Source organism: Pelobates fuscus, chromosome 13, assembly GCF_036172605.1.
Source record: "Pelobates fuscus isolate aPelFus1 chromosome 13, aPelFus1.pri, whole genome shotgun sequence".
Lineage (NCBI taxonomy): Eukaryota > Metazoa > Chordata > Amphibia > Anura > Pelobatidae > Pelobates > Pelobates fuscus.
In genome coordinates this window covers 33,763,730-33,790,799 of record NC_086329.1, presented here as the reverse complement: position 1 = coordinate 33,790,799, position 27,070 = coordinate 33,763,730, and the positions used below count along the sequence as shown (strand labels likewise).

The following is a 27,070-nucleotide window of genomic DNA, read 5'->3' as shown; positions in this document are numbered from 1 at the left end:
TAGGCTGCGCACGCCTATGATAGATGGGTATAGGCAGAGAGTATGGAGACCAGAGTGATGCGGTCATAAAAAGTGTCAATAAGGTGATATAAAGTTAAATGTATCACAGACACACAGCCACCCTTTCTCTTAGCTAGTTTCCAGAAATGCTGGATAGGTAGAAGGGCTATAAAGACTCAGAGAGGTCTAAGAAGAATCCTCTAAACTAGCCCTAATCTCCTTAAACACCTTCAAGGTGTTCTAAGCTAAAGCTCAATCTAAACGTTTAGAGGACTGCCTGATTTCCCATCACAGATGCTGGCTAGGAATAACACTGTGCAAGACAAAGAGTGGGTCTAAGTGCCCATAGTGCAGTAAAGTGTCCCCTAGTGAAGTGAAAAAGAGAACAACAAGGTAACATTTTAGCCACTTTCTGCTTATACCGGGGGTCTAGTAGCGTGGACACCCAGTACAGGTCATTCTCCTTCAGCCTTTTTATACGAGGGTCCCTCAACAGGCATGACAGCATGAAAGACCCCATTTGCACAAGGTTGGATGCCGAGCTACTCATTTCCCGTTCCTCCTCCTCAGTGATCTCAATGAAGGTATGTTCTTCCCCCCAGCCACGTAAAACACCACGGGTACCAGATAGGTGACAACGAGCACCCTGGGATGCCTGTTGTGGTTGGTCTTCCTCCTCCTCCTCCTCCTCAAAGCCACATTCCTCCTCTGACTCCTCTTCCTCACAATCCTCTTCCAGCATTGCTGCAGGTCCAGCAAGCGATGCTAATAAGGCTGTTTCTGGTGGTGATGGTGACCACAACTCTTCCTCTTCCTCTTCACACTCATCTACGGCCTGATCCAGCACTCTTCGCAGGGCACGCTCCAGGAAGAAAACAAATGGTATGATGTCGCTGATGGTGCCTTCGGTGCGACTGACTACGTTTGTCACCTCCTCAAAAGGACGCATGAGCCTACATGCATTGCGCATGAGCGTCCAGTAACGTGGCAAAAAAATTCCCAGCTCCCCAGAGGCTGTCCTAGCACCCCGGTCATACAAATATTCATTAACGGCTTTTTCTTGTTGGAGCAGGCGGTCGAACATTAGGAGTGTTGAATTCCAACGTGTAGGGCTGTCGCAAATCAAGCGCCTCACTGGCATGTTGTTTCGCCGCTGGATATCTGCAAAGTGTGCCATGGCCGTGTAGGAACGCCTGAAATGGCCACACACCTTCCTGGCCTGCTTCAGGACGTCCTGTAAGCCTGTGTACTTATGCACAAAGCATTGTACGATCAGATTACACACATGTGCCATGCACGGCACATGTGTCAACTTGCCCAACTTCAATGCCGCCAACAAATTTGTTCCGTTGTCACAAACCACTTTGCCGAGCTATTCAATCTATAACCGTGAAAAAAGTTTTTGGGTTTTTAAATGCACGCTATTGTGACACCAGATATTAGTGGCACTGTGAACTGGCAGAGCACACGCTGTAGGCCTGACACACACGCATGAAGACAACTAACTGCTATTCAATCTATAACAGTGAAAAACATTTTTTGTTTTTAAATGCACGCTATTGTGGCAGCAGATATGAGTGGCACTGTGCACTGGCAGAGGTTGGCAGAGTACACGCTGTAGGCCTGACACACACGCTTGAAGACAACTAACTGCTATTCAATCTATAAGAGTGATTTTTTTTTTAAATGCACGCTATTGTGACAGCAGATATGAGTGGCACTGTGCACTGGCAGAGGTTGGCAGAGTACACGCTGTAGGCCTGACACACAGACGCTTGCAGACAACTAACTGCTATTCAATCTATTACAGGGAAATTTTTAATTTTTTTTAAATGCAAGCTATTGTGACACCAGATATGAGAGGTGGCACTGGGCAAGTGGGCACAGTATACACTGTGAGCCTGACACAGAAGCTGGCAGGCAGGCAACTGCAATTAGATTACACAGGAAAAAAAAGCAGACTGATGTTCTAGGGTGCTGTCCTTACAGCAGAGATCAGATGAGTCCTTCAGGACTGTAGTGGACACTGAATACACTAGCCTAGCTATCCATTTCCCTATCAAATGAGCAGCAGCTACACTTTCCCTCCTCTATCTAAGAATGCAGCTTCAGAATGAATCTAAAATGGATGCTGTACAGGAGGTGGGAGGGTCTGGAAGGGAGAGTCTGCTGCTGATTGGCTGGAATGTGTCTGCTGACTGTGATGCACAGGGTCAAAGTTTACTCAATGATGATGAATAGGGGGCGGATCGAACCGCGCATATGTTCGCACGCCGTGGCGAACGCGATCACGCTATGTTCGCCGGGAACTATTCGCCAGCGAACAGTTCGGTACATCACTACTCCTTATACACCATGGTTTATTTTCTTATCAAGTGGCTTCCTTTTATTCTGCACTCTGAACATTGGTTTAATTGCATCAGCTCCTACACTAAGGTCAATATCATTCAATGTCTTACTTGACTCTTGGTAGCATTTCATCCCAGCCTGCCCTCCATGGGCAGTTAGTTACCTGTTTTGCAGACAGAAATGAGAATGTCAGTTCTGCGCACTCTGCAGGACTGACCCAGGAAACACCTCTAGTGGCTGTCTGAGGAGTGGCCACTGGATGTGTCCCTGGCCTATAATGTAAACTAGCCTTTTCTCTGATAAAACAGTGTTTACTGCAAAACACCTGGAGGGACTGACTATACTCACCAGAATAACTACAATAAGCTGTAGTTGTTCTGGTAACTGCAGTGTCCTTTTAACTCAGGCCATTGTTCTAACATTGAACTATATGCATTTCAAACATTTAAATGACAGACTTCAGAAAGATAATTTTTCTTATGTGATCAGGAAAACTTTTTTTATTGAAAACTTAATTTTTTTATAAAAAAAAAATAATTCACAAGTTTTATACAAGTACAAATAATGTATGATGAAACGTCCACAGGGTTATTCACTCAACCAGAAATTAGAGACTTGACAAGACAATTGCATTTTTAGGATAAAATTATAGTCTAGCAGGGTATAATTCAGAAAATTAAGTATTTTTCGGTCTCTGTGATATTAACATTTTCAAATCACTTGTCATTTCTCTGCAATTGTCGGTTCCGTGAATAACTATGTGAGTGTTTATTGAACAATTTCTTTAACATTTGAAATCTCGAAACATTGTGAGATTGTTCATTCCAAATAGGTGGACTCAATGTTTTCTCCTGTAAAATGAATATTAAAACATTTTGCATGTACTTTTCATGGTCTAGCACAATATGAGAGTATCTCAACCATGAAAGTCTTGGCATATCTTCTAGCATCTCGAAATGCCTACATCTACGTTTAATTATTTCTCCCTGTGTGGAATGAACAATTCATCTCTTTATTGCTGTATATCTTCATATGATCGTGCTAATTAACGCTGGGAAAATTCCATTGGTGTACCCGTTAAATTGAAAATATAATTGTATAACATATGAATAATGTGGGGAGTTGGGCAATAGCATGCACGTGCATGAGGTAGAGCGATCACTATAGAGAGACTGTAATGAAAGCAAAAACCCATATTGCACAATTTATTTCAGATTTAGCCGACATGACCAGAGAGAACATTAAACTGACAAAACATCACATGTAGTTAGTTACCTGTCCCAGAGGGTAGGAGAGGATTTTGCGTGACTGCCTTGAAGAATTTTAGGCTGCCAGAGACAGGTTGGCACCCAGGAATTTCGTACCCTGCAGCATGAATAAAGGATAAACCATGGCTAGGTTGGGCTCATATAATAACAGACATCAGGTCACCACGTCGAGAAAATCCTAGGAATTACAATTGTGTACATATGAACAGAGCCATTCATTCTAGCACAATGTATTCTCATACAGTTCTATCTAGCACAAGATCAGATCTCTAGAGCCCATAACAAAATGTGACCAGATGTCCATTCTATTCTGGAATGCGAACGTCAAATGCCTTCTGCTGGACTGCATTGAACAAGCTGCTTCCTCTTTTCCTGTTTCTTTTGTTTGTTTTTTTCTAAATATTCCGGTATGGGGAAATCTTGTCACCCTAAACCTACATGACTGTTTTTAGAGATGCTTAAAAAGGGCACAGATACCGCAGTAAGATATGCTCCCTGGCAAACCTATGCACAAGCAGGCGTAAACATTAAAGCACATTAAGAGCAAATAAGGAATGGAAATTGGCATCCACCTTAATCCAGACAGAGGAGGAATGTCCAAACACAGAGTACATTGGGCGAAGTGGTAAAAGGTTTAATCTACAGCAATTTACATTTGCCATGTTATACTAGGGAACTTTTCATGAGGGCCAACAACTGTACTCAGGATGGGCTATGACTCACATTGTGGGAGTCACAGTACACTGTATTTCTGGTTTCCACGTTAGGTGTGTTCAGTAGACACATCACACTCTAGAAATGTGGCGTTACAGAACAGAGCACACTTTTGTGTGCATTTTGTAAGATGATTTAAAAGCATTCCATTAAAAAGGCTTAGACTCCAACTTTCTTGATATTAACTCAACAAGGGAAACATACAATGCAATGATATAGGAATATTAGAACGTTAGAGAAATGTGCCTATTACCATCTTATATCTTGGTGCAGAAATAAGAATCAATATAATACAATTTAATAAAGTTGTTATTACCTTGCTTTCAAAATGGCAAATGGTTTCATAAAGTGAAATTTTATAAAACAACTACTTTTCACCTAAAAAAATACATTTGTATGGTTTGCGGTTGTCCTAAAAAAAAAAAAAAAAAAAAACAACAAAAAAACAAACAACTTGTTTATTTTTATTTTTGAATTCCAATTCACATTATCGGTTACCTATTTTAGACATGCAAACAAGCAACATGGATACACAGCTTTCCACTAGACAAAACATAAGCACACACTATTAGTATGCCTGCAACAGTAGCCTACAGCAGACAGTACCAAAGGTGGCCTACAGCAGACAGTACACTAATACACTGATGATGTATCGAAGGTGGCCTACAGCAGACACTACTGCAGGGGGCCTACAGCAGACACTACTGCAGGGGGCCTACAGCAGACACTACTGCAGGGGGCCTACAGCAGACACTACCGCATGGGGCCTACAGCAGACAGCATTGCAGGTGACTTACAGTAGACAGTACTGCAGGTGGCCTACAGCAGACAGTACTGCAGGTGGCCTACAGCAGACAGTACTGCAGGTGGCCTACAGCAGACAGTACACTGATGGTGTACCGAAGGTGGCCTGCAGCAGACAGTACACTGATGGTGTACCTCAGGTGGTCTGCAGCCGACAGTACACCGATGGTGTACCTCAGGTGGTCTGCAGCCGACAGTACTGCAAGTGGCCTACAGTAGACAGTACAGCAGGTGGCCTACAGCAGACAGTACACTGATGTTGCATAGAAGGTGGCCGACAGCTCACAGTACCACAGGTGGCCTACAGCAGATGTTACTAATGTTGGCCTAAAGCAGACAGTATTGCAGGTGACTTGCAACAGACCGTACCAAAGGTGGCCTACAACAGACAGTACACTGATACACTGATTTTCTCTCAAAGGTGGCTGACAGCATATATTACTGATTGTGTCCTACAGCAGACAGTACTGCAAGTGGCTTACAACAGACTGTACCAAAGGTGGCCTACAGCAGACAGTACCGATGGTAGCCTACAGCAGATCATCTTAATGGTAGCATACAGCAATGGATTGAAAACCACTTGTTTCTGTCATTATTGCCACAATGTTCAAATTTATTGCACATTTTAGATATGCACATTTTAGCTGAACATTTTGACACCGTCTCACCACTTTGCTTGTAGTCAGCTGGTGGACAAAATTAAGCTTCCAGTCAAGGCTATAATTAGAATTAGTCAATTTAATATAAAATAGTGCGCTCTCAACTATCTTGCCTAGCAAACAAACATAACCATTCTCAGATTTCTTTTGCCTAATTTCATTGATTCTCTGTTATGCAGTACAGACATTTTCCAAGGTAATCTTTTGACAAGGAAGAGTCAGTAATTGATCGATTCAAACAAATGCTGTCTCGAGCCTCCCATAGCTATGACTCATTCATAGTGTACGGAGCTATCCTGATGACAACTAAAGTTAAAGTGACGGGCTATCAGACTTGCATTCTGTAACCCACATGTTTACTTCTGAAACCCAAGTTCTTTGGGTTATATATAGGAAACCAATTTTCTGAAAATTACACCATTGAATACAACGCTGAAAATCACAGATAATGTATGTTAACCTTTTATTATGTAATGTTCCATTTTCTTTTAAATGTATGTAAAGATTTAGCAACAGACCTTACAATTCTGTTCAGTCCAGACACAACCAGGAGAAATTACAATGGTAATTGAATATGGGTGATAATTCAGAGCAAGTGTGTGAGAGATATAGGCATGTCCATAAAATAGATTTACTACTTTAGTTCAGTAGTTTAATAGTCCTGTCAAAGCAGACTGGCCATTTTTTTGAAGGTATAAACACATAAATCCCAACATGGGTATGGAATCAGGATGGGTGGGCGAACCTTCAGGAGGCATTACCAATGATGCAACTTGTAAACTGGTGACACCCATAATGAACCCATACACCGAAGGGGCATGCCAGCTTGGTATAAAGCACGCAAGGCTGGCAGACAGCCTAATGGTCAGTTCCTTATATACCGGACTAAGCAAAGAGTGCTGCGGACGTGCTCCCTGCATGATCTTAGAACTCGTTCTAATGATGCGCTCATACTGTGCTATCCTAGGACAGTTCCCATGGTGTCCCTGGATGTGGGACACCAGGAAACTAAATTGGGACGGTGAGACAGGACCCCAAAATAGGGACTTTCCTTTTGAAAGTGGGAAGTAGGGAGGCATGTAAACATTTAACCTACAAATTTGACTAGCCCATTCTGCAATAAATATGAAGAATACGTGTTAATGGGATACTATAGACATCAACCTAATTTTTGCTTACTGAAAAAGTTTTAGTGAAAAGATCATGCCCCTGCAATCTCACTGCTTAATTCTCTGCCAGACCAGATTCCTCTTGGGTTGAGCACCCCATCCACTATGGGTGCTCACTTGGAGGTGACAAAAGGAAAGCATAGGTTAAGGAGTCTCTGGAAGCACTTGAAACTGAAAGTATTGCAAGTTCGCATGTAAATCTCTCATGGTAAAACGAATGAAGGACCCACCGATTTTGGATTACTGTGATGTAGTGGTTGGCTCAACGCAACATGGCCATATGGTGTAACTGAATCCCTATATTTGTTTGAAAATTAGTTTTGTGTGTGCACTGTTCCTTTAACTGTATTTCTCTGCCACTCAGGAGTTAAACCAATTTTTCTGTCCATGCAGCCCTCCCCTGGCTGTTACCGACACAGCCAGCCTTACTCTATAAATTGAAGTTTAAGTCACACACATGAGACTCCTGCAGTCTCTTTAATGCTATTAATAGAGCAGGAGAGAAGAAACTCTAAACTAAATAGAATGGGCATTAAAGAAAGTGTAAACATTAGATGACTTTTTACAGGAAGAGTTTAGTTAGGTTGTATAAGTCACATGCAGGGAGGTGGGACTAGGGCTGTCTAAATAAAGTATAAAGATTTATCTCCTAAATGGCAGATAATTGAGCATGGGCATGATCTATACACCAAAACTGCTTTATTAAGCTAAAGTTGTTTTGGTGCCTAGAGTCCCTTTAAATATTATTACAGACGTTCGCAGAAGAAGGGCATTCTTAGTTGTAATATGTTTGCCATTTGTAATCTTATGCTCTTAGAAACTATAATCAAAATACATTAATGTAATTTTAATGTATGAATTTACTGGTGATTCGGCTAAAACAGGTGCAATTTTAGTACTTAGAGAGTGCAATTTTCTTTTCAAATGACAGGTACTCTTTGAACACAGTTAGATCTATCAAAATAATACATTTGCGAATGCAGGACTTGCCATGTAGCCACAAAGAACTTGATTGATTCTAGAACTTATAAAGTGCCGGGAGTGTGTCTAACTGTTCTGTAATATTGTTGTCCAACAATAAATCAATCCAATACATACAGAACTAAAATAAGGCATCGTGAACAAAGCATAAAAGTTCGAGTACTAAAGATTTTTAAGAATATTTATTGAAGAGTATTAGACTAGACAGAGCCTCTTGATGTTCGCTCGTAAATTATTCTGCCTGGAAAGCTATTTGGAACGTGCACATGATTAATTTGTTCTTCAACTGGAGAAAGAACTCAAATCTTTTTTTTTTTAGATCTGGGGCACCCCCCAGAACACAGAGGTCTCCCCTCCTCCCCGCAGACTGTGAGTTTTGCAGGAGTGGACATTATTAGGAAATAAATACCAGATCATAATAATCATTATGGTAGAAGGCATCGTTCCAACTCTATTATATAATCAGAATCCATTTCCCAGAATGTCTCGCATATTCCGCATAATATTTTGAAGTCAATTATCTGAGTGATGTTGGATGAGTGTGCTGCATCTTGGCAAGCTACTTTCCTGTAGCCCAGATTGTTTTTTTACAAACTTAATTTTGTTAATTTTTGTTGGAACCTAATAAAAAAAATTATTAAAAAAAATGGTATTCTAAATGTCCCAAAACCAGCATGATCATTACTTACCCGCCTCCGCCCTATAAAATCCTGTATGAGTATATCATATAATGCAATGTCTGCAAATACACAATATGTAATACCTGTTTGGACCTCACTTTTTATTATAGATTATATGTGTATATATACATTATTTTAATAGATTTGGTTGAAAAGTTTTTTTTGTTTTGCATGGAAATGATCACTCAAAAAGATAAAATAAAAACACACCAAAAAAACAGCAGCAATCACTGCCTAACCTACAGTGGCTAGGATACAAAGTATATGGTTTTCAATTACAATAAGTGTGCAACTGTGTGTGTGTTAAATATATATAACAAACGCTCCACTTTGTTTCACACAAATGAGTTATTGCTTTGTCATTTTCCTTAAAAAGGATATACAAGGGTGTACCTCTACATCTGTATGTACACATTATCCTACAAACATTAAACGTTTGCTTTATTTAACCATTATAATGGGCTCTTGAAATTGTCTACAGAAAGTATAGACTGTATACATAGAGAGCTATCTGCCCACTTAAAGGGACACTATAGTCACCCAGACCACTTCATCTCATTGAGATTTTTTTTTGAGAAACTGCAATAATTACATTGTTCGAGTAAGACTGCCTCTAGTAACCGGAGGGGAGGGGGGTGTAAGAGGTGGTGGACCAGAGGGCTGCATAGTGCTAGACATACAGATTTGTATTCCTAACACTATATAATCCTTTTAAAGAGCTTGTGGACCAAGACCCAGACATAAAAATGACATTGTAGAAAAGAAAGCTTGGTTAAGGTTATGCACACACACCACAAACCACCTTCCTTCCTCTATACATTGTACCTCTAGAGTTGTGTAGTAGAGATTAACCCCTTAAGGACAGATGACATGTGTGACATGTCATGATTCCCTTTTATTCCTGAAGCTTGGTCCTTAAGGGGTTAAAGGGACACTCCAGGCACCCAGACCACTTCTGCTCATTGGAGTGGTCTGGGTGCCAACTCCCACTACTCCTAACCCTGCAAGTGTAATTATTGCAGTTTTTTATAAACTGCAATAATTACCTTGCAGGGTTAACTCCACCTCTAGTGGCTGTCTACTAGACAGCCACTAGAGGTCACTTCCTGAATCATAGCAAAGATTTCCTTTGCTAGAGCATCGCTGGACGTCCTCACGCTGTGTGAGGACCTCCATCGTCGCTCATTTCCCCATAGGAAAGCATTGAAATTCTTTTTCAACGCTTTCCTATGGGGAGCGCTAATGCGCATGCGCGGCTTTTCCTTTGCCGCGCATGCGCATTAGATCTCCCCGGCCGGTGGGCGGGATCAGTCTCGCCCATCGGCCAACGGAGACAGTAGGAGGAGGAGACAGCGACGAGGGACATCGTCGCTGCCTCAGGTAAGTGACTGAAGGGGTTTTAACCCCTTCAGTAACTGGGGATTGGGGGAGGGGGGGGGTGGGAGGGAGAGGGTACCTCCAGTGCCAGGAAAACGGATTGTTTTCCTGGCACTGGAGATTCCCTTTAACCACCTTCAGACAAGAAAATTCTGAAAGATGGATCCAGTTTATAATTTAGGAATATTCAAAGACTGCAGGTAATATGATTGCGTGGAAGTAATAATAGCAAAAAAAAAAACAACAAAACAGATATAAACTGCTTTGGTGCCCAATTCTAACAATTTACAGTTGTCATCTTATTTTGTAGTTTTATTGCAGGGGGAGTATTTTTAATCAAGGTGGTTAGTTTGCAAGAACAAGAGACTGAACTTGGTGCTACAAACCTGAGTATTAGAAGCCTGGTTGCAAATACTGACGTGTATAGTTATTTTAATTTATGACTAATTTATGATAGTTCAAATGTTTGCTTAAGTTATGCTCAAGAACACACAGGGTAGGCAGGATTTGAGACAAAGTCAGAGAAGTGAAGGATTAAGACACTTAAGACCAACAGGAGACCAACATCGGCAGAGTAATCAGGGGTCGACACAAGAAGCGATATGTAGCACTGAGTAACAGGTCAGAGTAGTCTCTCTAATCAGTAGAATTTAGAGGAGTAAAACATCTGGACATGAGGCATAGGAGGCCAAGTAGAGGAAGCATGTATCACAGGGTGTTAGTGTTACCCTAATGCACAGGATATGGAAAACACACAAATGGAGGCTCAATAATGGACAAACTACTGGGCCTTGGAGTGGTTGGACCGAACGTTATACATAGATAGAGACAAAGTCCGAAACAGTCACGATCAAGATTTCAGAGGTACACAAAGTAAATAAACAAGCCATGGTCAATATTAGCAATACAAGACCTACAGAACGCAGTCGCACTATATGGGCATTAAGGTAGAAACCATGATAGGGCACTGAATAGGGGCCTAAACAAGCACAATACAGGCTTACTTAACATCTCATAGGTCCACGTCATCTCTGCGACTCCAAGAAGTATGAGAGCGGGTCTAGGTGATGTGGACACTTTATTAACAGAAGTGGCAGAAGTGGTCTGGGTGCCTGGAGTGTCCCTTTAAGATAAGGCCAGGGACTAATTAAAAGTATTTAGAAAACTGGGCAGACTAGATGGGCCGAATGGTTCTTATCTGCCGTCACATTCTATGTTTCTATGTGACGCTTCGTGAATTCATTATATATAAGAATGCTCCATTCGAGCTGACGATGTCCCAATTTCTATGGGAAGTTAGATTGTGCTCGGCGCGTGCCGACTGAGTGGAAGAGTGGTTTGATGGTATAGAATAGGCAAGTATTATGACAGCATGGACCATGATTAAGATGATGGATGAGAAAGCTACACACATTACAGGTAAGGAAATGAGCGTTTGTAAATGGGTGAGTAATATTTCCTCAAGAAGTTCTAAAACAGAACTAGTTAGATCACACAAAACAAGGAAAAAACTGTTCTGCATCTGGGATGTTTGCTGAAGGATAAAAAAACCAAACCAAAACAAAAAAAAACGACTTCATACTTTAAAATTAAGTACAGACAAAAAATATCTGATAATGCCGTTAAAGCTGCCAAACCAACACAGACCACCTTCTAACTAGCGTTCGTGAAGTTAATTCAAAAAAATAAAATTTATTAACAGAGCTATTACATTCTACTCAGGGATTGAAAAGTTATATGCTTGGCCACAGCTCAAAGATTAACACAGATCTGTGGTGCTGGGAGATAGTGTTGACAAAGCAATTTTCAGAAACGCAGGATATTCACGGAGCGTACACTGGCAATTTTGTATGAATAAAACATGTGATTAGTCATACAATGTTTCCACTCAATGAGAAATATTACACATACGCTGGTGAAATGTAGAGGCATTTTGAAGGTTGATGACTAATGGCTAATTAAAGGTTTGCGGTGGATTACCTCTTCATGGTTCAGTGGCTGTGTGTGTGACAACACACTGTTAGTTTAACACAAAGGGATTTCCGTTCGAACATGCACTGGCATTACAAACTGCACCAATCATTTTGAACTCGTTAAGAAGATAGACTATGTATGTCGCTGGTACCCTGGCATTAATTCACGGTTTATCTGTCCAATTTCTTGTATGATTCTGCTTTAATTATGGACAGATACGTCATATACCTTGTGGAACTGCCGAACAATCTAATTATTGGACACAACCAATATCAGTATTAAATAGAATTTGTCATAGGACATTGCCCAAAACTCCAGATGAATATATATCCCGATTACATAGTGATGTGAACTATAAAACGTGTCTTTATAGGAATTCAAGCAAAGAAACTGGTGGTTACATGACATGAAAAGATGTGACATCTTCATTGTTTACAGCACAATTAAATATATCCAATGCATGCAAGAGAAAATATTTTCCTTTAAATTGGTCAATAGTTCTCAAATTGTCCAAAAGATACACTATTGGCCTAAGTGTAGCTATTATCCCCACGGGAACATAAGTGACAAATGATAAAATTCTAGACTGTTGGTGTGTGGAGGACTGGGTAAGGAACCAATACACTAGGGCAAGGGTGCCCAAAAGGTAGATTCCCAAATGTTTTAGAACTACATCTTCCATGATGCATTGCCATTCTAAATGCATACAAATCATCATGGAAGTTGTAGTTCAACAACATGTGGGAATCTACCTTTTTGGCACTTCACTACTAGGGCATGTTTCCTTCTTCTTTGGAGGTCTCTTGATCCTCCATTTACCCTACTGTAATTTTTGTCCTTTGCTCTCATCCTGTTGTATGAAATGTATATTTGTATCCCTTTATCATTATTAATATGCAAATTACAAGCTGTTTATAACAGGGATAAATTAGATTTTTTGATCCATTTTGTAAATGTGGTTCATTCTGAAATAGCTAATTGTGTTTATCGGCATTTGTGTTGTCAAAACTATTAATGTAGGTTAATGAAAGGTTGACTTTTCTCCCCAATCTATGTAAACTAGTGGGACCATTTCCTCAGCATAAATTGGCCTTGGAATTGCAAAATTGGTGAATTCCAGTTTGGTTATTTACCAAAAGACAACCCAGTGTCACATTAGCCATTTGTGTTCAACCAGGAAAGTTACTTTCCGATATTCTCTGGCTTCCAAGTACGTCCTGGGGATGTTACATTTGCCCAAAATCCAGGGGATGTTACTATTACCCAATTTAATGCATCAGCAACACATATCAATGCAGTGTCTGCCAGCAATATGGGCTATTTGCCTAAAATACATACCAAGAATAGAATGCAGACGTTTAGCAAACACAAACTAATGAATGTTTGCGTGTTTTCTGGATGATAAAACAGCCATTCTATCTTAATACTTGCTTAATCAACTAGGTTGCACAGGGTTAAGTAGCATCCTGGATTCAATATTTACCAGGAGGGGTCATTGTATGTGTGGCTAATAAGTGTAGGCATGACAGCCCACCTGCTCTCTACCCATCTCCTAGGCTGTGGATGGGAAAACATGAAAAGCAGGTGTCCCAATGACCCCTATCTCTCACCCATGTGTATTGCAGGTAGGATTCATAATTGGAGGCACAAGATATCCTATCTAGTGATATGTTTATCAAATATTTGGGAACCAGAGGATCCCACTATGGCTTTGAAGGTCCTGTTCAATGCCCCTACTGATCCTGCAGTGGGTAAAAGGTTAAAAAATTAGCTTGCATCTGTCGGACCCTTATCTAATGGAAAGGACCGCATATTGGTATCTGTTCACAAAGGTATGATAGTGTCAGGACTATTAAGTGATCCAGCACGCAGAATAATATCACACCTACGACACACCTACGACTGATCTTTTGACCAACATTCAAGTAGGTGAGCACTTGGGAAATAGTGATCACAATATAGTGTCCTTTGAAATAAACTCAAAAAAACAAAAGCACATGAGGTATACTAAAACATATAATTTTAAAAAGGCCAATTTCAATAAGATAAGGGAAGCTTTACAATATATTGACTGGCATAAACTCTTTAGTGAAAAGAACACTGAGGATAAATGGATCATCTTCCAACAAATATTAGAAAGGTACATTTCTCAGTATGTACCATTGGGAAATAAGTATAAAAGAAACAAATTAAAACCAATGTGGCTTAGTAGAGAAGTAAAACAAGAGATTAAAAATAAGAAAAGGGCATTTAAAGCATTTAAATCAGACAAATCAGATGCATCTTATAAAAGATATAAGAAAGCAAATAATGCATGCAAAAAGGCAATTAAACTTGCTAAACTTCAAAATGAAAAAATGATAGCTAAAGAGAGCAAAACCAACCCCAAAGCATTTTTTAAGTACATAAATTCCAAAAAACCCAAAAATGAAAGTATAGGTACACTTAAAACTGAAACGGGGGTGTTAGTTAATGAAGACCAAGAAAAGGCAGGAATTCTAAATAACTATTTCTCCTCCGTATATATTAAAGAAGAACCCATGGCAATAGATGTGCAAATGATTGCTACTAAAAACTTGCAGAATAATTGTAATTGGTTAACTCAAGACAATGTGCTGCAGCAACTAAAGAAAGGTTAATATAAACAAAGCTCCAGGGCCTGACGGTATCCATCCACGTGTACTTAAGGAACTAAGTGTAGAAATAAGTGAACCTCTGTTTTTAATCTTTCAAGATTCTTTTCTTTCAGGAAGTGTTCCGGAGGATTGGAGGAAGGCAGATGTGGTTCCTATATTCAAAAAGGGTTCAAAATCCTTGCCTGGAAATTATAGACCTGTGAGCTTAACTTCTGTGGCTGGTAAAATATTTGAAAGGTTATTAAGGGATAATATTCAAGAATTCCTTGAGAAGAATATGGTTATCAGCAAAAATCAGCACGGTTTTATGAAGCACAGGTCATGTCAAACTAACTTGATTGCGTTCTACGAAGAAGTAAGTAGAAGTATAGATCAGGGTGTTGCAGTGGATGTGATCTATTTGGATTTTGCCAAGGCATTTGATACAGTTCCACACAAAAGATTAGTGTTCAAACTCAAGGAAATCGGTCTCGATGAAAATGCTTGTTCTTGGGTAGAACATTGGCTTAAAAACAGAATACAAAGAGTTGTCGTTAATGGTACATTTTCAAGCTGGACAGAGGTGGCAAGTGGTGTCCCTCAGGGGTCTGTTCTGGGACCCCTTCTATTTAACATTTTTATAAATGATCTTGAAGACAGCATTGAAAGACATGTTTCAGTGTTTGCAGATGACACAAAACTTTGTAAAATAATACAATGTGAGCAAGATATTACTTTGCTGCAGAAGGATTTAGATAGACTGGAGGACTGGGCACTCAAATGGCAGATGAAATTTAATGTTGAAAAATGCAAAGTTATGCACTTCGGCGTAAAGAATACACAAGCAACGTATACCCTTAATGGAAGCGAATTAGGGATAACAACACACGAAAAGGACTTGGGAATTGTTATAGACAACAAACTATGCAACAATGTGCAATGTCAATCAGCAGTGGCCAAGGCCAGTAAGGTATTGTCATGCATGAAAAAGGGCATTCATTCTCGGGACGAGAATATCATTTTGCCTCTCTATAAATCACTGGTAAGACCACATATTGAATATGCTGTGCAATTTTGGGCACCTGTTCTAAAGAAGGATATCATGGCACTAGAAAAAGTGCAGAGGTGGGCTACAAAATTAATAAAAGGAATGGAACATATCAGCTATGAAGAAAGGTTAACAAATTTAAACCTATTTAGTTTAGAAAAACGTCGCCTGAGAGGGGATATGATAACATTATACAAATATATTCGGGGCCAATACAAACCATTGTGTGGAAATCTATTCACAAACCGGACTTTACATAGGACACGAGGCCATGCGTTTAGACTGGAAGAAAGAAGATTTCGTCTAAGGCAAAGGAAAGGTTTTTTTACTGTAAGAACAATCAGGATGTGGAATTCTCTGCCTGAAGAAGTGGTTTTATCAGAGTCCATACAGATGTTCAAACAGCTACTAGATGCATACTTGCAAAGACAGAATATTCAAGGATATAATCTTTCAATGTAGGGTAATAACTGCTTGATTCAAGGATAAATCTGACTGCCATTCTGGGGTCAAGAATGAATTTTTTGTCCTAGCTTGTTGCAAAATTGTGCTTCAAACTGGGGTTTTTTTTTTTTTTTTTTTCTTTTGGATCAACAGCAAAAAACAGGTGTGAGGAAGGCTGAACTTGATGGACGCAAGTCTCTTTTCAGCTATCTAACTATGTAACTATATGACTATGGATAACGTATAACCGGACCTTAGAATGGCCGGACTTAACATATCCAAGAGTAGTCAGAATACTTGCCGAGGTCAGGGAAACAGAACGTGACAACGATGAGGAAAAACCAAAAGTCAAGGATACCAGAAATCAGGTAAGTCAAACAAAGCCAAAGTCAAAATACCAGAAATACAACGATCAGGAACACTCTCTTGGATAACCAGCTAAGGGAAACCACGACAGGGCACTGATCAAAAGGTAATTTGGGTTTAAATAACCCTCCTAGAGCTGTAATTGGCTATATGTGACCTCTGACACCAATACGTGCGCATGCACGTAAGCGCCATCTTTGATATGGGCAAATGGTATCTCTTTATTAAAATTGGAACCGCAGCGGCCGGCGTCCCTGTTAACGTTGCACACGTCGGGAACCGAGATGGAAGGAGGTCGGGTCTAGATCTGCCGCAGGTACGTTGAGAGTTTGTTATTTCTGTCAGCGCGATCGCTGTTTTTCAGTGCGGTCACGCCGACAGAAACCCGCGGCACTGTGACAGATAGGTTTAAGTTTAATAAACACTAGGGGTCAAATGGAATTGCTATCTTACAGGAGGTAATCTTGAATTTCAACTTGTTCCCAAGATGCGTGCCTGATTATACCGGAGTACATGACTTCAGATGATATAAGAAAGACCTGCAGGAATATGGTTACATATGTAGTTGACAACTACTATACTAATGTATAGCAAAGAAAATAATTTTATCACTATAGGACCAAAAATTTACTGGAAAAAAAACAAAAAAATCTGCCCCATAAAAACAGATATTCTGCTTTGAAATTGAAGTAGACAGGGTTGAGTTAGGGATAAAATACACTCGGGAACTTTTTGCTAAAGTGAGAATTAAAAGTGAATTTCAAAATTAGGACTAAAAGTTGAATTAACTTAAATTTCAGCTACTTTTTCCTTAACTTTAATTCACTTTGACTTTATACATTAGGAAATAAATCGGATTGTGTATTACTTTTTACAATCCTAGGTAAAAATGAAAAAAAAATCTGCAAAATATGAAAATTCTGTTATATTAAATTCTTATATTTGCATGTTGTTGCATATTCCTGGTCAATGGAACTCTTTAAGTAGCTTTCCATTTCCATATATTTGCTCTGCTGACTTCTCCACAGTCAGGTGATTCGATTTGCAAGCCTATTTTTTTTTTCTTCTCGGTCACTGGAGGTAGAAGCACATACGCTTAAAATTATGATTTGATTTCTTTCTTCCTTAATTTGCATATGTTCTATGTGCCTTTTCACAACCAAATCCCACTGGATTTACCATGCCACACATAATGTTTTAATGTTCTTTCTTCCCCAAAGAATGCAAAGTACTTTAGAGCACAGTCAGATTGAACCCCTAGAGGACACAAGTTCTGAAATAAAAGGGAATCATGACGGAATATTTCCGTCATGTGTCCTTACGGGGTTAAGTGCATCAATGACCAAATTCAGTAACAAATATTACCGATAACCTCCGACTTTACTTCTATTCCTGGCAAGATCACGAGAGCCTTTTGCCCATTTGACTTTTACAATGAATATACACTGAGGTTTGCAAAGGCATTCTTAGCGGTACAACAAAGCTGGTACAACTTTGAACTCAATATAAATTCTCACTTTATTAAAAATAATTTTGTAAGTCACAGTTGGCAATTTTTTTGCCTCACTTTTGCCATTTGGATTTTATTCATGACAATTTTGAGTTTGGATTATAACCCTAAATGTTTCAATATCCATGGGTGAAAAAAAAACCAATAGAATGTTTTTTTTTATTGCAATTTTTTTTATAATGTGTAGAGGGTAGAGCAGTCTTAGCACATTTACTCTTTAGAGATAGAGAGACCCTAGACATCTGCAAAAAAGCCAACACAGGGTACAAGAGAACACAACTTATATACGGGTCGGTAAATCACTCACTGCATGTTTTCCGACCGCAGGTGGTATTCTCTGTTGTCTTTTATAACTCTACTCTGTGTACATAGTGTATAATTCTGACTGCATTCCTTTGGCATTTGTTCAGTATGCCATTTCTTCTCTTCATTTACACATTAAAAAGAAAAGAAAATGGACATATACCGCTATATTAAAAGCCGTTCCAATCTAAATATGCAGATACAGGTGTGTTCTGTGCCCTTTATTTGGCTTATTTTTCAATCTGTGGGCTAGTATCCATGTTTGTTGGTGAAAGTCAGCCACTAAGCTTTACAAACAGCAACAGCCAGTAGATGCATGCATGCTGCAAATATAAATAAAAAAAAAACAAATACAGACCAGTTTAAATTATCAACAAGGCACATGGGGAGGAGAGATTATTGGGAACAGAACACAAGCCTTTATGAAGAGAAGGATTAAGATGCCATGGGGCCCTAAGCAGGTTAGCAATTTGGTCCCCTATTCATTCTTCAGATAGGAATGTTTTTTGTGGCCAATAAAATTCATGGTTCTGGGGAACCTGGTTAACCCTGGGCCATAGGCAGCCTCCTAGGGTTGAGTTATGGTTAATTCTGCTCTGCCTTAATGGTCTAGATGTGAGATCATCATCAGAGATTTAAGGTTACTTGTAGGTTACTTACCCGGTCCTCAGGCCGGTCCTCAGGGTCCTCCAAAATGGGCCGTGTGCTGCTTGATCACTCCTGCTCCCGAGTGGGCCATGTGTGCACTGCCCGAATGGTATAACGAAGAACGCTGCTTGCTACACGTTCTTAAAGTAGAAATAGGAGCCACATGTCACTTCCGGCTCCCATTGGTCCACTGCATTCTGGCACATTTTGGGGTCGCAGTCATGATGTGGACCAATCAAATGTTACATGAAGGTATTTAGATTTTCCTGACCCTATCCTCTGTGCCCTATTGTGGTTTTTGTTTCCAGTACCCTTTAGTGTATATCATGATTCCGTGAGTGTTTTCTGGTATTGACCTTGGCTTTCTTACTGACCCTGTGTTTATCTTTTAACCCTTTCCTGTGTTGTTGGCTTGTTTGCCTGATTACCGTATATAAATATATATATATATATATATATATATATATATATTAATATCACAATACAGTTAGAACGAAATAAAACACATCTATATATTTTTTAATAATTTATTTTTAATTATTTTTTTAATTTTATTTTTTTACGTATTTCCATATTTTTTTTATATTATATATAAATATATATATATATATATATATATATATATATATATATATATATATTTAATCAGTATCAGTCTACGGGTAATTTGATAATATATATATATATATATATATATTTATATATATATTTATATATATTTATATTAAAATACACCTAGACAGTGTATGTGTGTGTATGTATATGTGTATATATATACTTAGATTATATATATAACATATATATATGATCTAAGTATATAATTATTATTTTTTACACTTATTTTAACTTTTTTTTTTTTTTTGATTTCAGCCAGCAGGGGGACTAACTGTCATTACAGGCAGTCCCCCTGCTGGCAATGCAGCAGGCAGCTATCCCGGCCATGTGATTGTGAGGTCCTAGCAAGGACCTCACTCTCACATGGCCCGGGGGGGGCTGAAGAGGACGGAGGTTCCTGCAGGGGGGCTCCCTGGGAGTCCACCAACCGCGATCGCCGGCGGCGTTTAGAGCTGCTTAAAAAAAAAGGACGTAATTGTACGCCCTCCGGTCTTAAGGGGTTAAACTTTGAATACAATCATTTATTCAAACAAAAACAAACTGTTGTAAAATGGATTTTGATGCCAAGAGAGTGTGTTTTGATTAAGCTGTAATTTCATTTCCACCCTTTACAGTTTGTTTTGTTTATCCTTCATATTTTTATTCTGCCAATAAAACCTATTTAACTTATATTTTACTACATGAAAGAAATAGAAAGTATTAGATTAATCAGCAACATTTTTACAGACATATGGTGTGTATTTTCTCCTTCGGGCATTTGACTTTTATAGAAAAGTCAGGAAGGGCCATATAACAAGTTCACATCGCTTAAGATGAGTCACAGGAGATTAAATTCACATTGATAAGGTTTAGGCTGGAAACCAGAACATCCCATGTTATTCACATAGATAAAGGCACAAATAATTTCTCTGACTCCGTGCACAGTGACTTATAATAGAGAAAAAAAAGAAAAAGCAAAAAGCAGTTAGAAGCCCGCCCTCTCACCAAGACTTGTCATAAAGGTCGCACTATGCTTCTCTCTGTGCATACAAAAACATGTACTGTTTAAAGGGGCTGTATAGCAGGAGTTTCTGGGAATAGTATTTAATTAGTGTCACATTTTTACATCCAAAACCTGTTCTTTTCCAGAGATTTCCAGGGGCACTATTGGCACCCAGAACACATCAGCTCATTGCGGTGGTCTGGGTGCAGAGTCCCAGGTTACTTAACCTTGCAAAAGTAATTATTGAGTCCTTAGGAGACTTCTGGTTGCCAAACTGACGCTGGACGTTTTCACGCTCTGCAGCGTCATCCAAAACCCCATAGGAAAGAATTATACAATGCCTTCCTAGGGGGGGGGAGTCCCAATGCCAGCGCCACTATCGCCGTGCATATGCATTAGGTCTTCCCTGCTGGCTGTCATACCTTTTTCATAAATCACAGAACTGTGAGAACAGCATTGGTTGTTTTTAAAAAAATTAATTTGACTGTTTTTATATACATTATACGGATGGTGCATGAAATCCGGTGTAACTATTTAAGTAATGTTAATAATTTTGTAATTTATTATTACAGAACATAGAACACGTTTCTCTCAGTTCTATATCGTGTAGATGAGTCATTCCTCTGCCTTGTTTCTGTGTGCTGCACGGTCCATTAAAGGGATGCCCCTGGCATATGACTCAGTGTTCTAGCTACAAGCATAATGAGTCACGTTTTCTTGAAGGAAGAATGCATAGTCAGCTGAAATTAAAGATGTTGACGTTGAAATGTCAGAAGTAAGGCGTGGAAGGTAGACGCAACATGTACCAGTGGTGGAACTACCGTGGTCACAAGGGTCGCAGCTACAACCAGGCCCACCACTGCAGGGGGCCCAGCCGCCCTGCAGATCCCTGTGACTGCGGGTCTCGCCAGCGAAGTAATGAGACCTTGGCCCATGTGGTGTAACCCTGGGGCCACATTGAAGGGGCCCATCGGGTGGCCCATGCTGTTAGGGCCACCCGATGCTATGTATTTCCAGGGGGCCCGGTCAGTGCTTTAACAGCGCGTCCGGGCCCACTCTGATGTCAGGCTGCGCTGGGAGGAAGTGACTGCCCCAAGTACTTCCTCCCAGCAACCACCGGGAGCCGCACAGGAGGAAGGAGAGGAGGGAGTCAGAGTGGGGACTCTGGTTTCTAGTTACGCCTCTGACATGTACATATGTAATAATGTAATACATGAATGATAATAAAATTAACATCAATATCTCAAGAACAAAATCTACGGATTCTTTTACTTTTTCTATTATATGCAAGAGGATTTAAAGAAATAAAAATAATCAAAAATCATAAGCTGGTGTGGTAAATACAATTGTTGACCTATGGTCAACAATGGTTTTCTAAATTATGTTAACACATGTATACTACTGATGTAGGGTACCAATGCACAATTTCATTGAGGCCTATGAATGAAAATTCACTTTGAATTCCTGTCACTTATTTTTTTGTGAATAGGTCTGCCCCGTCTAAAGAGGCCTATAGTGGCTGTAACTGACAACCACTAGAGGCACCTCCGCAGAAATAGCCGACACTCTGCTATTTCAATCAGATGGTCTCATAGAGGCCATCTGATTGTCCCAGAGCATCATTTTGCTGTGCATGCTCACTAGCCTCACATTGCTTTCCTAAATGATGACTATGACACAGCAGTGTTAGGAATACACACTTGTATTCTGAAAGCTATAGTGTTCCTTTACTTAGCATCAGGTGGAAATCCAGGTCTAGTACCAGTATCTAGAGTATGTGCTTTTGCCTCCATTCCATAACATGGATAAAACGAGGTGTTAGAAAGATTTGTGAGTTTGTTCTACAAATGATAACATGATAGCTGTAGACTCTATGGACACTAGATGTGTGCATGGTGACAAATTTTGGCTTGGACGCAAATTTATTACAAAAACAGAATGTTTGTTATTTTAGGGACACCTGAATGTCTGTTCAGCTTGGCAGAATTTCACAATCAAATCAGAAGAACACAAGAGTAAAAATAGGCCAATCAATGAGCTGCAAAAAAAAAAAGTATATAATTTTACATTTTTTTATATTGCGCTTTTTTTTCCTCTTTATTGTTCCCTTCTCACTTAATCTGTCAATAAAATCAGCATTTAGAGACTAACCCCTAACCAACAATCTTGTTTGTTTTCCCCCATCAATAAGGTCTTCTGTTTGCCACAATGGGCAGAATTCCGAATCACAACCCCAAACTAAATATGTTCAGCATTTAGTGTGCGGTTTAGTTAGTCCTTGATTCGAATGCAATCGGGAATTCGGCCGATCACCTGACAGAAAAGAATTCGGAAAAAGTTGGTAAAAAGCCCTGAATTGCCCCATAGACTTAGAAGAATGGTATGAAGCAATGTCCAGAATGTTACAGGATAATAACGACTTATGTTGGAGATGTGGAGAAACGAAAGGGGATTATCTCCACATATGGTGGAGTTGTAAAAAAGTAATACCCTTATGGCTTATGGCTAAATCATTACTGTGCAGTTTAAATGACATACAAATTAAAGTTACACCAGACATTATGTTGTTGCACTTAACCCCTTAAGGACACATGACATGTCATGATTCCCTTTTATGCCAGAAGTTTGGTCCTTAAGGGGTTAAGATGGCCTCTTCTTAGCAAAATGAAACAAGTACTGACAACACACTGTCTGGTAGCGGCAAAGATTATTATTGCCAGGAAGTGGAAAAAGACACAGCCGTTCAATAAGCTACAGCTCATTCAACAATTAAAATACCAGATCCAAATGGAAACAGGACTGAATAAAAATCAATATAAGAAGTATGATAAATGGGTAAATTGGCTAAAAAAAAAAATTGGAGCAACAAGAGCGGGAATTGATAATAGATAATTAATAATCCCTAGAGTGATAAGAACAAAACAGACACTATTCCCCACAAAAGCAATAAAGATGACTGACATAGCTGGAAGATATGGTGTGAATGATGGTATGAATGTGGTAATTTTGTTTTTCTTTTTGTACTTGAAGATTTGTTGGGTTTCCCCTCCTCCCACTTTTTCTCTTTAGTAAGGTTGATACCCCTCAAGGAATACTAATAGAAAAGGGAATAAAAGAGGTTATAAAGTGTAAATAACCAAGGTCGTTTTAAGTAATGCATAAAGATAGAGGAGTTAGGGATGAGCCAGCAAATATTTATGATGACTAATCAGGGGAGGGCTGGCAGCCTTAGGCCTGGGGGGCAAAACCAGTCAAGTGGCCCATTGCGCCACCAAATCAGTTCACCATCCATGCCCACCTTTTTCTGGTTTTATAACGGATATTGATGTAATGCTAATCAGTAGCTCTTTGCCATACCCGCTCCTTCACGGCTCTGACTTTCAATGTTGTCAGAGCACAGGCTGAGAATCTCTGAGCCTGTGCTCTGACTCAGTAACTGAGCGCCGGAACCACGAGGGAGAGGATATGATCTGACTGCACCTACTGCTGGTGCGCACCAGTGGACCACCAGCGAATCGTTTAAATTAAATATGCTGGTGTACCCAACTTGTGAGCTGTGTTGGCCGCCGGGCGCCTCTGTGGTCATGGCACCCTGCGTGACCGCACAGCTTGCCCACCCCAACGGCTGGCCCTGCTGACACACACTGATGTTACTACTTAGACATCCCTCAATATTAATACAGAGATGAGAGTAAACACAAATAAACTGTGGAAACTAGAGCTGATCCCCCCCAAATTTATAAAGGTTTGCTTAGAGGATTTATTCAAGATTAAATCATGCCTCCTCCTCTCTCCCCCATGCGCTGCTCTGTAGGCTGGGAGGAAATGAAGAGTAATCACAGTCTCCCAGCACAATGCCACCTGTGGCTGCATGGGGAACAGCTGTTTAATGTAATGCTTGCAGGACGGCCAGCTGCCGCAGAACCTCTTTGTTTCCGTCTCTGCAAAGGGCTCCAGGCACTGCTTGTTGTGAGTGTGAGCCACTGTAAATTAGGGGCAGAGGGCACTTGCACTGCGGTCAAGACGGGTCTGGGCAGGAGGAGAGTGCAGTGCAATCAGTGCACTCCCCTCCTGTGGGTCACCAGTAGACTGGTGCACCTGCCCAGGATCAGAGCCGGTGCAAGGATTTTTGCCGCCCTAGACAAAATATAAATTTGCCGCCCCCCCCCATGTGACATCACAATGCCCCACCCGTATGATCTGCCATATGAACTAACGCCAGTGCTGCACACAGTGTGTGTTTACATTAAAAAGCCTGCAGGGACCAGCTATAGACACCAGAACCACTTCATTAAGCTATAGTGTCCCTTTAATGTGAGGTAAATTATAGATTAGTGTCACTAATAATATACTAGATTGCCTACTTACAATTAGATGAGGATGATGATGGGCTGCAGTTTGGCTCCACTGGTCTGGTGTAGAACAGGACCTCTGGAGGCTGTTTGCAACTGTGGTCACAAAATTCAACGTTCTGGGAGAATTGGAAACAGCTCCATTTTTTGGGGGCCTCTTACACATCTCAAGGTCTGGGCTCCAGTGCCTGACGGTGAGTATGCCCATAAGGCCCACTCATAAGTCCACTTGTATGTTCCACCCACCCATGAGCTCGCTCACAGGGAGTGGAGTGTGTAGGGGATGTGTTATGTGTTATCTAATATGTGTGCTTATGGTATGTAGTGTATAGGGATACCAGTTTGTGCAGGTGATGCAGTGTGTTTGTGTGTAGTGGAAGCAGTGTGTATTTGTGTATAAGGGATGTATTATGTGTTTCTGGTTGTGTGTGAGGGATGCATTGTGTGAATCTGTGTTTGTATGCATAAGGGATGCAAGGTGTGTGTCTGTATGTGTGTGCATTGAGTGTAAGAGATGCATTGTGTTTCTGTGTGTATGTAAGAAAAACAGTGTGTGTGTTTGCATGTGTGTGTAAGGGTTTGCATTGTATGTTTCTGTGTATGTGTGCAAATGATGCATTGTCTTTGTGTGTAAGGGTTGCATTGTGTGTGTGTGTAATGGATGCATTGTGTGTTTCTCTGTGTGTAAGGGAAGCATGTTCTGTTTCTGTGTATGTATAGGGATGCATTGTGTGTTTCTGTGTATGTATAGGGATGCATTGTGTTTCTGTGTATGTATAGGGATGCATTGTGTGTGTGTGTGTGTGTGTGTGTGTGTGTGCGCGTAGTGTTAAAGAGCTCCCTGTCTTGCCCCCTGTCCTATAGAGCTGTCCCTTCTGTCCCTTAGAGCTCTCCTCTGCCCCTTAGTGGTCTCTCCTCTCCCCCACCCTCCCCTAGCGGTCTCTTCTCACACTCACCCACCCTCCCTGTGCTCTTCTCATCCCCCCTCCACCCTCCCTGTGTTCTTCTCACTCCTCCCTCTGTGTGTCCTCACCCCCCGTGTTCTTCTAACCCCCCTCCTCCCTGTGTTCTTCTTACTCCCCCCCTTGTTCTTCTTACCCCTTCTTCTTACCCTCCTCCCTCTTCTTACCCCTTCCTTCTTCTTCTTACCCCTTCCTTCTTCTTCTTACCCCTTCCTTCTTCTTCTTACCCCTTCCTTCTTCTTCTTACCCCCCTTCTTCTTCTTACCCCCTTCTTCTTCTTCTTACCCCCCTTCTTCTTCTTACCCCCTTCTTCTTTTTACTCCCCCCTCTTCTTCTTACTCCCCCCTCTTCTTCTTACCCCCTTCTTCTTCTTACTCCCCCCTCTTCTTCTTACCCCCTTCTTCTTTTTACTCCCCCCTCTTCTTCTTACTCCCCCTTCTTCTTCTTACCCCCTCTTCTTCTTACCCCCTTCTTCTAATTACTCCCCACTCTTGTTCTTACTCCCCCCTTCTTCTTCTTACCCCCCTCTTTTTCTTATCTCCCCTTCTTCTTACTCCCCCCTGTTATTATCCCCCTCCCCTCTTCTTACTCCCTCTCTTCCCTCTTCTTACTCCCCCCGCCCCTCTTACTCCCCCTCCCCTCTTCTTACTCCCCCCTCCCCTCTTCTTACTCCCCCCTCCCCTCTTCTTACTCCCCCCTCTTCTTACTCTCCCCCCTCCCCTTTTCTTACTCTCCCCCTCCCCTTTTCTTACTCTCCCCCCCTCCCCTCTTTTTACTCTCCCCTCCTCCCCTCTTTTTACTCTCCCCCCTCCCCTCTTTTTACTCTCCCCCTCCCCTCTTCTTACTCCGCCCTCCCCTCTTCTTACTCCCCCCTCTTCTTACTCTCCCCCCTCCCCTTTTCTTACTCTCCCCCTCCCCTTTTCTTACTCTCCCCCCCTCCCCTCTTTTTACTCTCCCCTCCTCCCCTCTTTTTACTCTCCCCCCTCCCCTCTTTTTACTCTCCCCCTCCCCTCTTTATACTCTCCCCCCCTCCCCTCTTTATACTCTCCCCCCTCCCCTCTTTTTACTCTCCCCCCTCCCCTCTTCTTACTCTCCCCCCTTCCCTCTTTTTACTCTCCCCCCTCCCCTCTTTATACTCTCCCCCTCCCCTCTTTTTACTCTCCCCCCTCCCCTCTTCTTACTCTCCCCCTCCCCTTTTCTTACTCTCCCCCCTCCCCTTTTCTTACTCCCCCCCTCCCCTCTTTTTACTC

At 40.8% G+C, this 27,070-nt stretch overlaps 1 protein-coding gene across 4 annotated transcripts in view; it reads right to left on the bottom strand.

Annotated features, from left to right (window-relative positions):
- BEGAIN (brain enriched guanylate kinase associated) overlaps positions 1 to 27,070 on the bottom strand; it is a 213,026-nt gene that overhangs the window by 135,384 nt on the left and 50,572 nt on the right. For 2 of the 4 annotated variants that reach the window (XM_063439149.1, XM_063439152.1), the window contains exon 2: positions 3,625 to 3,714. The exons of the other annotated variants lie outside the window; for them this stretch is intronic. In XM_063439149.1, coding sequence (XP_063295219.1) covers positions 3,625 to 3,714 — 90 coding nt within the window. The remainder of the gene's footprint in view (positions 1 to 3,624; positions 3,715 to 27,070) is intronic. 4 annotated transcript variants of the gene reach the window in all.